Source organism: Scyliorhinus canicula, chromosome 16 (genome assembly GCF_902713615.1).
Source record: "Scyliorhinus canicula chromosome 16, sScyCan1.1, whole genome shotgun sequence".
Classification (NCBI taxonomy): domain Eukaryota; kingdom Metazoa; phylum Chordata; class Chondrichthyes; order Carcharhiniformes; family Scyliorhinidae; genus Scyliorhinus; species Scyliorhinus canicula.
In genome coordinates, this window is record NC_052161.1 from 111,249,978 (window position 1) to 111,263,381 (window position 13,404).

At 47.2% G+C, this 13,404-nt stretch overlaps 1 protein-coding gene across 6 annotated transcripts in view; it reads left to right on the plus strand.

Moving 5' to 3' along the window:
* Positions 1-13,404, plus strand: part of LOC119979404 (rho guanine nucleotide exchange factor 10-like protein) — a 191,867-nt gene that overhangs the window by 150,578 nt on the left and 27,885 nt on the right. For all 6 annotated transcript variants that reach the window (XM_038821575.1, XM_038821574.1, XM_038821576.1 and 3 more), the window contains 2 exons: positions 12,234-12,320; positions 12,473-12,684. In XM_038821575.1, the coding sequence (XP_038677503.1) occupies positions 12,234-12,320; positions 12,473-12,684 (299 nt within the window). The remainder of the gene's footprint in view (positions 1-12,233; positions 12,321-12,472; positions 12,685-13,404) is intronic.

Here is a 13,404-nt window from a genome sequence, read left to right on the forward strand (position 1 = left end):
TCCTCTCTTTCTCTCTCCTCTCTTTTCTCTCTCCTCTCTTTCTCTCTCCTCTCTTTCTCTCTCCTCTCTTTCTCTCTCCTCTTTCTCTCTCCTCTTTCTCTCTCCTCTCTTTCTCTCTCCTCTCTTTCTCTCTCCTCTCTTTCTCTCTCCTCTCTTTCTCTCTCCTCTCTTTCTCTCTCCTCTCTTTCTCTCTTCTCTCCTTTCTCTCTTCTCTCCTTTCTCTCTCTCTCCTTTCTCTCTCTCTCCTTTCTCTCTCTCTCTCGCTCTCTCTCTCGCTCTGTGCCCCCCCCCCCGCCTTGAGGCCACTTAAATCACAATATCTCGATCAGCCCTACATGGAATCCCTACAGTGCAGAAGGAGCCCACACAGCCCATCGAGTCTGCACCGATGTGGTGGTATACAGGTTTACAGTACCTATCTGCCATTGGCTCAGGTCGGTCATGTGCCCCTCTACTGATTGGTTGAGGCTAGTAATGTGACTGCTCACCCATTGGCCGAGAGGCAAGTAGTCCCGCCTACGAGGCGGGGTATAAGAACCCGTAGGACCTGGCAGTCGGCCTTTCTCCAAGTCGACAAGTTGCACATGTTTTTCGTTTTTTTTCTAATTATGTATTGTTCATTGCTTGTATCTTGTCGTCGCAAGCCAGTGGGCAGCTGCCATTTACCTCGGTACACCTCGTTCTCTCTAGTCATACCACCAGTCCAACAGCCCCCCCCCCCCCTTCTTACTCTTTCCCCCCCCCCCCCGGCTTCTTTCTCCACAAGGGGTGAATGTGGTGGTATAACTAGGAGGTTTACGGTACCTATCTGCCATTAGCTCAGGTCGGTCATGTGCCTCTGCTGATTGGTTGAGGCTAGTCATGTGACTGCTCACCCATTGGCCGAGAGGCAAGTAGTCCCACCTACGAGGTGGGGTATAAGAACCCGTAGGACCCGGCAGTTGACCTTTCTCTAAGTCGACTGTCGGGCACATAACTAGTTTATTAAAGCCTGATATATGGAACTTCTTCACAACTCGAGTCCAATTGATGGTACATCAACCAACCCTTCGTATGAGCTGCCAAACCTGCACATCCCTGGATACTAAGGACAATTTTACATGGCCAATCCACCTAACATGCACATCTTTGGACTGTGGGAGGAAACTGAAGCACTCGGAGGAAATCTACGCAAACACTGGGAGAACATACAAACTCCATACAGACAATCACCTAAGGCTGGAATTGAACCTGGGTCTCTGGTGCTGTGAGGCAGCAGTGCTAACTACTGTGCTGCCGTTGAATACATATCTGGCATGTTTCATTCAGTCCTGCGTCCCTCAGAAATATTGGGCATGATCGAATGGCCTCATTGTGCCGGACGAGGCCTTTAAGTTTTACAAGGTGCCTCTTGCTGGATTTACGTGATCTAACAAAATCTCTCGCTGTCGCAGTCCGTAAATCACCCTCACTTGGGGGGGGGGGGGGGGATGATTCAGATTTGCATATTTAAGTGAGCAGTTAGCTTCACTTCAGTATATCTGTGCCGGAGTATCCCCAGGCATGGGAACAAACACCCATGCCTGGTAGATCTCGCCGTGGTACCGTTTAGCACTGATTTCCACAAACGTGGACTAGGCATAACTGTACTTGGAGGAGCACTCTCGGGTGATCGGGCTCTGGGCAGGGTGGTATTCTGGCACCCCTGGTGGCACCTGGGCGACTTGGTACTGCCACCTGGGCACTGCCTGGTTACCCAAGTGGGACAGCAACGTGTCCAGGTGCCCATTTCTCGGATCAGGACTGCCCTTATGAGGTGGTTGGTTTGGCGAAAGGGGGGGGGGGGGGGTGCTCAAGGCCCCTCTAATCAGTAAGTTGGGGCTTTGGGATCGGTGGGGGTGGGGGGGGGGGGGGGCGGAGGCAGAGGCACTGGTGAGGGGTCGAGAGATCGGGGCAGCATTACTCGATGTGGGAAGTGAGAGAAGTGGGGAGCACCCCCAGATGCCCCCCCCCCAACTCCAAAAAGTTTCTTTTGATAACGGGTTCGTTCTCAGCGCTGCAAGCTCCGAGGAACCATCCGCTATTTGTGCCCAAACGGGTCTCTGTTTTTCCATTAAACCGTGCCTCTTGAAACCATTTCCACACTGTCTAATTCCCTGGTGACTTTCTCCACCTCCATACTGCTATCCTCCTTGTGTTACATTTGGTAGTGAACCTTCCACCGATGACTCTATTTTCTTTTTAAATCCGTGCAAATGATCAGCATTTTGGATTCCAATACAGGCAAAAATATTGAATTGATACTTCTGATTGTTATCACCGGTGAATCTATGTTTTTAAAGTACGCGACCCTTTCCGTTTATACTTCCTGCAGGCAGAGGCGTACTACCAGCAGCCAATACAGCACATCAGGCTCTGATTGGTGGACTCTCCTTTTAGAGAGGGGGAAACCGTTTGTCTGACATTGAGAGGTGGTGGAGACTTGGAAGAGTTCAGACACAGGTCTCCTGAATTGGTGTGAAGTTTCTGAACTTTCATTGAGCAAAGATGTAAAGCAGCAGCCAGATTTTGAACATACGACAGTACAGCACAGTACAGGCCCTTTCGGCCCACGATGTTGTGCCCACCATTTATCCTAATCTAAGAACAACATAACCTACTGTCATTTCCTGCTGTCCATGTGCCTGTCCAAGAGTCGCTTAAATGTCCCTGATGACTCTGACTCCATCACCTCTGCTGGCAGTGCATTCCACAGACCCACCCTTCCCTGTGTAAAGAACCTACCTCTGACATCTCCCCTATACCTTCCTCCAATCACCTTAAAATTATGTACCCTCATGACAGCCATTTCCGCCCTGGGGAAAAGTCTCTGGTTATCTACTCTATCCATGTCTCTCATCACCTTGTACACCTCTATCAAGTCACATCTCACCTTCTTCGCTCCAGTGAGAAAAGCCCTAGCTCCCTCAATGTTTCTTCATAAGACATGCCCTCCAGTCCAGGCAGCATCCTGGTAAATCTCCTCTGCATCCTCTCCAAAGCATCCACATCCTTCCTATAATGAGGCGACCAGAACTGGACACAATATTCCAAGTGTGGTCTAACCAGGATTTTCTAAAGCTGCAGCAAAACCTTGTGGCTCTTAAACTCAATCCCCCGTCAATGAAAGCCAACACACCGTACGCCTTCTTAGCAACCCTATCAACCTGGGTGGCAACTTTGAGGAATCTATGTATGTGGACCCCAAGATCCCTGTGTTCCTCCACACTTCCAAGAATCTTGCCTTTAACCCTGTATTCAACATTCAAATTCAACCTTCCAAAATGAATCACTTCACATTTATCTAGGTTGAACTCCATCTGCCACTTCTCAGCCCAGCTCTGCATCCTGTCAATGTTCTGTTGTAACGTGTGACAGCCGTCAATACTATCTACAACTCCACCAGCCTTCGTGTCATCGGCAAACTTACTAACCCACCCTTCCACGTCATTTGGAAAAACCACAAAGAGCAGAAGTCCCAGAACAGATCCCTGCGGAACACCACTGGTCACCGACCTCCAGGCGGAATACTTTCCATCCACTGCCACCCGCTGTCTCCTTTCAGCCAGTCAATTCTGTATCCAGACAACCAAATATCCCTGTATCCCATGCCCCATAACTTTCTGAATGAGCCTACCATGGGGAACCTTATCAAATGCCTTGCTAAAATCCATTAACACCATATCCACGGACCGACCTTCATCAATGTGTCCCGTCACATCCTCACAAGATTCAATGAGGCTTGTGAGGCATGACATGACCCTCTCAAAGCCATGCTGATTATTAAGCAAACTGTTTTTCTAAATAATCATAAATCCTATCTCTCAGAATACTTTCCAATATTTTGCTCAGAAGTAAGACTGACTGATCTGTAATTCCCAGGGATTTCCCTATTCCCTTTCTTGAACATTCGCTTCCCTACAGTCATCCGGTACTACTCCACTGGAGAGTGAGGACGCAAAGATCTTCGCCAATGGCGCAGCAATCTCCTCCCTCGCTTCCCGTAATAACCTTGGATATATCCCGTCAGGCCCAGGGGACTTGTCTATCCTGATGCTTTTCAACATTTCCAGCACATTCTCCTTCTTATCAACCTGTTTGAGTCTATTAACCTGGTTCACGCTGTTCTCGTGAGCAACAAGGTCCCTCTCTCTAGTGAATACTGAAGCAAAATATTCATTTAGGGCCTCCCCCATCTCCTCAGACTCTAGACACAAGTTCTCGCCACTATCCATGATCAGCCCTACTCTCACTCTGATCATCCTCTTATTTCTCACAAAAGTGTAGAACGCCTTGAGGTTTCCCCTAATCCTTCCCGCCAGGCCTTTTTCATGCCCCCTTCTAGCTCTCCTAAGTCCATTTTCTACCTTCCTGGCTCCCTTGTAACCCTCTAGAGCCGTGCCAGATCCTTGCTTCCTCAACCTTACGTAAGTTTCCTTCTTCCTCTTGACCAGAAGCTCCACTTCCCTTGTCATCCAAGGCTCCTTCACCTTACCATTTCTTCATGGTATCAGTGGGACAGAACTGTCTAGCACTAGCACTCCTTAAACAACCCCCACATTACTGTTGTGCATTTCCCCGCGAACAACTGCTCCCACTTTATGCTCCTCGGCTCCTGTCTAATAGCAGTATAATTTCCCCTCCCCCAATTAAATACTTTTCCATACTGTCTGTCCCTATCCCTCTCCATGACTATAGTACAGGTCAAGGAGTTGTGGTCACTGTCACCAAAATGCTCTCCCATTTCCTGTGTTTGGTCTGGCGGACAGCCTGAGGCAAAAGGGAGGTCATTGACCTAAGAGTGGGGTGGAGGCCTGCAAAGCCATTAGTGAGGAGCTGGTGGCCAACGGCCATTGAGGGGAGCAGCAGGGCGACCCTTGGCCTCCAAGCCAGGGCTGAGGAGGGGGGGCAACCAACCAAAAAGAACAGAGTGCCATCAGGCCAGATAGCCACAGCCAGCCAGGAGCAGACTCGGTCATCGAAGCTTGAGGTCCGGCCACCCGCATGAGAGCCGAGAGGTGAGCAGAATAGCAGTTGGGAGGTGCAAAGAAGGCCAGGCAAGCGCTGGCATAATGTCTCTGGGAATCGGGAGTACGGTGCCTCAGGAAGAGCCAGAGGCCCGCCAGGCAGGGCCGGGTGTGAGAGGGCTGGGCAGCAACCCACACCTTTCTTCTTGATGTTTTTGCATGTTGATTTACTGCCTTATTTGGGGTCAGTCATTTCTCTCTCTGATCGATTGCGGTGTCCTTTGATGCCTGGCTTGCCTTGACCATCCATCATCAACATTGGTGATGGGCTGCCACATCAACAGGCAGCGAGGTGTGGGGGGTGGGGGAGGGGGAGGGGGGGGGGGCAGAAAGTCCATCCCTGCCTGCATATTGGAGATGATGAAACAGTGGTCAATTTTTACATCACTGCAATGCAAACTACTTTGTGATGCATTCAGCAGCTCAACCTCAGTTAGCTCAGTTAGCTAGATGGCTGTAGTGTAATGCAGAATAATGCCAATGGCACCGGTTCAATCCCTGTACTGGCTGTGGTTGTTCTCACCTTGTGCCGCACTTGCAGAGTCGTTCCCTCAAACTAGGTCTGACTAATTGCCCCTCTCTCCCTAATGGAGGGAGATGACTATCGCGCTGGTGCAATTCCAATGTTTTCTCTTTTACTATTATTTGTTGGCCAGCATTTGCAGTCATCCAGTCATTACCTACGTTATTAGAAATCCTGCAGTGTGTGTAAAGAAAATAGTAAGATTAGTTATAAATGAGTGCAAATGTTCATTTTGAATGGCAATCTAATGATCTATTTTAGTATCAGCATTTAGAGACAATCCTTGAGATTAGAGTTTTTAATTCACCAACAGATCAGATCTAGACTTGCAGACGTAACTTCTCCAGATAAAATTTGCACATTGGCTTTTAACTAATTATAAAGTTGTTAATCGGTGTTGGATTATTAGTAACCCTGAGAAGAATGACGGGCTGGATTCTCCGCACCCCGCGCCAAAATCTCGTCCGGCGCCGGGGCAGAGAATCCAGTTCCACTCATGGAATCAGGACCGGCGCCAGTTCCTCGATTCTCCAGCCCCCGAAAAGCGGTGTAGCCGGGGAGTACGCCCCGCCGCGCAGCCCCCACCTGCAGCCATTGCCAGAGGCCCGTCCCGCTATTCTCCACCCCCGACCAGCCAAAGTCCTGAAGGTGTGGATCTAATCTGGCCCTGCCATTTGGGATACTCGCGTGGCGGCTGCGGACTCCATCTGCGGCTGCCATGGTCGGGGATGGGCCAATGGGAGGGCAAGGGGGGCCTCCTACGGGACCGGGGTATTTTTGAGCGGGGGGTCCGGGACGGGTGCGCGGCCGATTGGGGGCACTATTTCTGTGGTCTGAGTCCGCCATGGAGCACGGTGCGGCTGCTGGAGACCGCCGCTGGAGACCACCGCTGTGCGCATGTGCGGCCTCTGACCAGGAAGTGCGGGGGGGGCCGTATCTGCAGCCGGAGCTGCGAGCTTCATGTCGGCTCCCTGCTAGCCCCCTGCAGTTTTTCTGGCGTAAAAGGCCACAGTTTTCACAACGGCATGGGGGCGTAGTCCCTGGAACGGAGCATCCAGCCTCACATTTTTTTTTTATAAGGGCAACAAAAGGAGTCCACACCAAGTTGTAGAGAAAAACCAAACTTACTTTATTTTATTGAACACGTTAACTATTATATACAGCTCCAGTAGTTCCCGACTGGGTCTTCTCTAGTTGGTGCATGACTGGCCGACTCTATTTGTACAAAGGCATGTGAACTTTGTTGAGTGTCCCCCACCCCATGATCGGGGGGAGTTCGTATTCTGCAAACTCCACGGGGATCATTCCTACCTCATGAGACCTGTGTGGTTATAACAGAAATATGACCCTGCAGCCATGCAGTTAGGAGAGATAGAGAACCAAATGAAATATGAAAACAAGTTTTAGAAATTCTTCTCTTTAAGATTATTCTCGTATGATTGTGCCAAATGAGGACAAGCCTAAGAGTTTTGGGTCTGATCTATTTTTAATGTACAGGTTTGTTTCTGTGGGGAAATATTTCTCTACTTGGTGAAATCCTGCTTTGCAGGAGAGACTAGAGTACCCGTGATTTGACAGGAAAGATTACCCTACAGGTTTTCCAGGGCTGTAGTTGTATTTAAGAAGAAAGAGGGGAACAAGGTTGTTTTTTAAGGCAGGAATTATTACGAATTATTACGAAGAGCATGAACCCTGTTTGATGTTTTCTAATTTAATAAAAAACTTCTTGTGTTTGGGACATGGAGGTTAATCGGAGGGTTCCCAAATACTACTTTGTATGAGTTTGGTTGGCTAAACAGAGCCTCAGACTTGGGACACCAGACATTACACTTATAGACTCCAAACTGGGACCAGCCGTGTCCAGTACCTGCTGGTTATGAAGAGTACCAGGTTAGCACTGAACTCTCACCGATTCTCGCCCTCTCCATAACGTGTGAGTGACAGATGAATATATGATATTTTTTATAATTATGAGGACCGCATTGATGCAAACTGCAGCTGTCTGGGCTTTGTGTAGTGACTGACAGAAACAAATAATTACAGCTTTTAATTATATTCCAGCATAAATAACAGTAATTTGCATGAGTGACTTCTACCTATGTCCCTCGCTTTCTTTTTTTTTTTAATGTGAAAATTTGAACCATCTGTCAACTATTATACTGCATTTATTTTCTAAGCACTTTAATCAAATGTAAGGGAAGCTGACGGCAGGAGCATACCCATAACAACCCTTTGGTTGCCAGAAGGTCCAGGAAATGTTTAGTCTTCCTGTGTAAGCTCCTGCACAGGGCCAAACATGATACATTTTTTATTATTGGATGGAAGTGGGAGGAGTGCTCACTCACAAGTGTATAGTCACTTCGCTGGTTTGCTTCAAAGCAGTTGAACTCCAGAATATTCTACAAACTGCCACTCGCTGTGCTGAGAGTGCAGTTTTATCAGCGGGGATACGTCAAACAATCTTCCTCCGGAGGTAGGGGTTGGGTACGGCAGTTTTACCTTGACGGCAACTCCTGGATTACCACTTCAATCGAGACCTGTCTTTTCATCGCGAGAAATATCTGCTTGTTAATGGATAATGCAAGATGTGTAATGGTGGCCAGTGGATAATGCAAGATGTGTAATGGAGGTCAGTGGATAATGCAAGATGTGTAATGGAGGTCAGTGGATAATGCAAGATGTGTAATGGAGGCCAGTGGATAATGCAAGATGTGTAATGGAGGTCAGTGGATGATGCAAGATGTGTAATGGAGGTCAGTGGATAATGCAAGATGTGTAATGGAGGTCAGTGGATAATGCAAGATGTGTAATGGAGGCCAGTAGATAATGCAAGATGTGTAATGGAGGTCAGTGGATAATGCTAGATATGTAATGGAGGCCAGTAGATAATGCAAGATGTGTAATGGAGGTCAGTGGATGATGCAAGATGTGTAATGGAGGCCAATGGATAATGCTAGATGTGTAATGGTGGCCAATGGATAATGCTAGATGTGTAATGGAGCCAATGGATAATGCAAGATGTGTAATGGAGGCCAATGGATAATGCAAGATGCGTAATGCAGGCCAATGGATAATGCTAGATGTGTAATGCAGGCCAATGGATAATGCAAGTTGTGTAATGGTGGCCAATGGATAATGCTAGATGTGTAATGGAGCCAATGGATAATGCAAGATGCGTAATGCAGGCCAATGGATAATGCTAGATGTGTAATGCAGGCCAATGGATAATGCTAGATGTGTAATGCAGGCCAATGGATAATGCAAGATGTGTAATGGAGGCCAATGGATAATGCTAGATGTGTAATGGAGGCCAATGGATAATGCTAGATGTGTAATGGAGGCCAGTGGATAATGCAAGATGTGTAATGGAGGCCAGTAGATAATGCAAGATGTGTAATGGAGGTCAGTGGATAATGCAAGATGTGTAATGGAGGCCAGTAGATAATGCAAGATGTGTAATGGAGGTCAGTGGATAATACTAGATATGTAATGGAGGCCAGTAGATAATGCAAGATGTGTAATGGAGGTCAGTGGATGATGCAAGATGTGTAATGGAGGCCAATGGATAATGCTAGATGTGTAATGGTGGCCAATGGATAATGCTAGATGTGTAATGGAGCCAATGGATAATGCAAGATGCGTAATGCAGGCCAATGGATAATGCTAGATGTGTAATGGAGCCAATGGATAATGCTAGATGTGTAATGGAGGCCAATGGATAATGCAAGATGCGTAATGCAGGCCAATGGATAATGCTAGATGTGTAATGCAGGCCAATGGATAATGCTAGATGTGTAATGGTGGCCAATGGATAATGCTAGATGTGTAATGGAGCCAATGGATAATGCAAGATGCGTAATGCAGGCCAATGGATAATGCTAGATGTGTAATGGAGGCCAATGGATAATGCAAGATGCGTAATGCAGGCCAATGGATAATGCTAGATGTGTAATGCAGGCCAATGGATAATGCTAGATGTGTAATGCAGGCCAATGGATAATGCAAGATGTGTAATGGAGGCCAATGGATAATGCTAGATGTGTAATGGAGGCCAATGGATAATGCTAGATGTGTAATGGAGGCCAGTGGATAATGCAAGATGCGTAATGCAGGCCAGTGGATAATACATGATGTGTAATGGAGGCCAGTGGATAATGCTAGATGTGTAATGGAGACCCTTTGACTGACTACAGCAATCCTTTATTCCTAAATGTTTATTTGCCCTAAATTCCCTACAGCTTCAGATCCCCTGGTCATTGGAGACTGAATGGAGCAGCAGCTGCCAACAAGTTAATGCAATGAACTGTATTACAGTCTGATGTATTTGAGGTCTGGCAAATTACTGCATTTGTCAAAGTTGCACTGTGTAACCATCTGGGTTGACATGCAGGTGCATCAGTCCAAATCTGGAAGCAAGAATTGGCTCATCCTTCTCTTTTGACCCAGGGGTCCTGAGGCCAACTGTAACACATCCCGCTGGCTGTCATGACTATGGTCAACTAATAAAATTGATCTTGGGTGTGTTGAACTTTCCCTGTTTGATAATGCAACACTGGAGCTCACATCTTTTTCATATGCATGAATGACTTGATTAAGATTTGTTAACATATTCTGAAGCCTGCAACTTGACAACTTTTACTGTTCATGGGGTTCTAGAACATGTTGGGTCTAAATGCACCCTTCTGGAGACTCCACTAGGTCTGACACCTGTCCTTCTGAAGCTATTATGCATTGACAGCGGCAATCCCGCCGCCAGCAAACGTAACGGTGCCTCATGCTGCTGAGAAACACATGGTTTGGAGGCTGTAGAATCCGGCCCAAGATTTTGCATCATATTGATTCATGACTCCAATTGAAATGTTGCACATGAGGTGCTGAGCAGTACTTAGAGTAGTTTAAGAGGGGATGATTTGTTCTGTTTACTTTGGTAAACCTAATGGAAAATGACAAAACCCTTGGCACGATTTAATCAAATGGGAACTACGTCCCACAGCGAATGGGTTTAGCCACGTGTTTTCCGGCAGCACCGAGAATCACACCCTTTCTAACGCGAGTCTGGTTACATGCGGCGAATGTGTGGCCAAGGCCGCACTTAGTCCAGTTTCCTGTATTGAGGAGCCCCACTCGCCGAAACTCCTCAGTGCAGGGAGAGATCAGGATGCGGTTTTTAAATGTTGTCTCGCTCTCTCAAGCTCCGAAACAGCCCTCTTTTTTTTGTGCCCCCCTCCTGCCCCATATTGTTGAATTGGGGTCCCCGGGACCCCCCACACCCCTGAATGGCACCCCTCTGCCCTTCACCATACAAATGCCAGCATGCCACCTTGGCAATGCCAGTCTGGTACCATGCGGGCCAGGGTACCAAGCTGCCCTGAGGGCGTTTGATCTCGCGAGGTGTGGCGAGCCGGGTAAATCCCAGGAACGGGGTTTCCCGTCATTGTCCGGCTGAAGTGCGCTGCTTTTCAGGCGTAGCGTGGCACCTTGGTTAGCACTGCTGCCTCACACCTCCAGGGAACCGGGTTCAATTTCGGCATTGGGTGACTGTGTGGAGTTTGCACTTTCTCCCCGTGTCTGCATGGGTTTCCTCTGAGTGCTCCGGTTTCCTCCCACAGTCCAATGATGTGCAGGTTAGGTGGATTGGCCATGCTAAATTGTCCCTTACTGTCCAAAAAGGTCAGGTGAGATTACGGGGATGGGGTGGAGGCATGGGCTTAGTAGGGTGCTCTTTCACTCATTGGTGTAGACTTGATGTGCCGAATGGTCTTCTGCACTAAAATTTTATGATCTAGATTGTAAATTCATAATTATTAATTTTTAAATTGGAAAATCCTATTGTAGATTTATGAGTAAAATAATAAAAAGGAATTGGTGTGAAGTTTTGAGGTGAATTCAGGAACAATGATTTGAGTGGCCAGAGATTGGTTGACACAACTCCTTATTAATCCAGTTGGAGAAGATGAGTGAAGCAGGATGTAATGAAACTGAATTTGATAACCTGAGGATGCAGGGATTGTGTGTGGAACTGTATCTCCTGAGCCTGGGGAAAGTTCCGAAGATCCATGCCATAATGCTGATGTAGTGTGCAGACTGAGAAGAGAAAGTGACAAATCCAGTACTTCCATCCCCAGGATAGTTGTTCACGATTTGCTCAATGATATAAGACCATAAGACATAGGAGTGGAAGTAAGGCCATTCGGCCCATCGAGTCCACTCCACCATTCAATCATGGTTGATTTCAACTCCATTTACCCGCTCTCTCCCCATAGCCCTTAATTCCTCGAGAAATCAAGAATTTATCAATTTCTGTCTTAAAGACACTCAATGTCCCGGCCTCCACCGCCCTCTGTGGCAATGAATTCCACAGACCTACCACTCTCTGGCTGAAGAAATTTCTCCTGAAGAAATATGGATGAAAACAATAGCAAGTGCATATGGCCGTCCCTACCACATTGCAAGGATATCTTTTACAAGGATATCTTCATTTGGAGAATGAGAATCACTCAACACAATGATGGTGCGGGTCATTCTACTCTCTGGAGAGTGGAGGGTGGTGTGTGGTGGTGGGGGGGGGGGGGGGGGTCTTTGTATAGCCCACCATGGGGTCATGAATAAAGGGAGTACATGTGTATATATTAATTGCACAAACATCTCTCGCTCTCTCCATCCAGCCTGAAGCAGCCCTTCACACTCCGGTGCAATCATCCCTACTTGGGATTTCCATTGCCAGTACCTGTCTGGCACAGGGATATCTTTGGGTAAGTAATTGTAACAGCAGCTAAAGTGGTGTGAATCATTGTGTACAATATAGGACCTTGTATGTTTCAAGTTTAAAGAATGGTCTTTTTCTTTTTAGGCAGCTCAACAACAACTAATGTTTGTTTCTTTTCCTTCCTGCGCCCTTCCATAGATTGGCAGTGGGCGAGAACAGGGGCTGGGGCAGGTTGATCTTTTCTCCTTGAACAGATCCGCTCCCAGACACGTCAAGTCCTTCCAGGTTAGCTCCCGCGTCTTGTGCATGGAGTATATTCCTCTAATTGTCCGAGATGAAGATGATGTCGATTGTCCAATGGAGAAACCCGGGGATAGCCCAATTATTGTAATGGGACTTCAAGATGGCAGGTAGGCATCCATTTTGTGTTGGGTATCCTCACAGGCCAGTAGATTATAACGTGCTTTCCAGAGTCACCAGTTCTTGTAAGGGTTCTTTCATTAATGTTTTGCCAAAAAGTACCTGGCATGCCGCTAATTACAGCACCACGGCCATGCGTGAAGAATGAACTTGCATTCATTTTGTACCTTTACTTCAGGGAATTACTTTAAAGTGAAGCCCCAGTTGTTATGTAGGCAAAACCAGCAGCGATGTTGTCTTCAAGAGAGCCCTTCAAATGACAGTGGACGGTTAATCAGTTAAAGGAAACTGTAGGGAAGTTGGCCAGAATTGGCTTCTCTTGAATAGCGTAGTGGAATCTTTAACATCCACTTGATGCTTGTAGGCAGATTGAGTCTTGCTTTTCCAGCGCCACTTGCTCCTCCACTTCCTGCCCAAAGGCAGTACTTGTGACACGGTGCCACTCTCCCTCAGTATTGCACAAAATGTCAATTGAGGTTTTCTGTGCCCAATCTGTAATGATTTGCACATTGTAAGGAGTGTAAAGGGTTAACAAGATGATGTTCATGTATCTCAACACTAGATGGCACCACCGAGTAGTCTTATAAAAGGCTGCGTCTGTAGGTATTCTGGGAGAAGGTTATGAAGAAGGATAGTGAGAGGTTGAGATAGATTGTTAGCTGTACTAAAAAGATATTGTAGATTTCTGTAACTTAGATTTTATAGTGCTG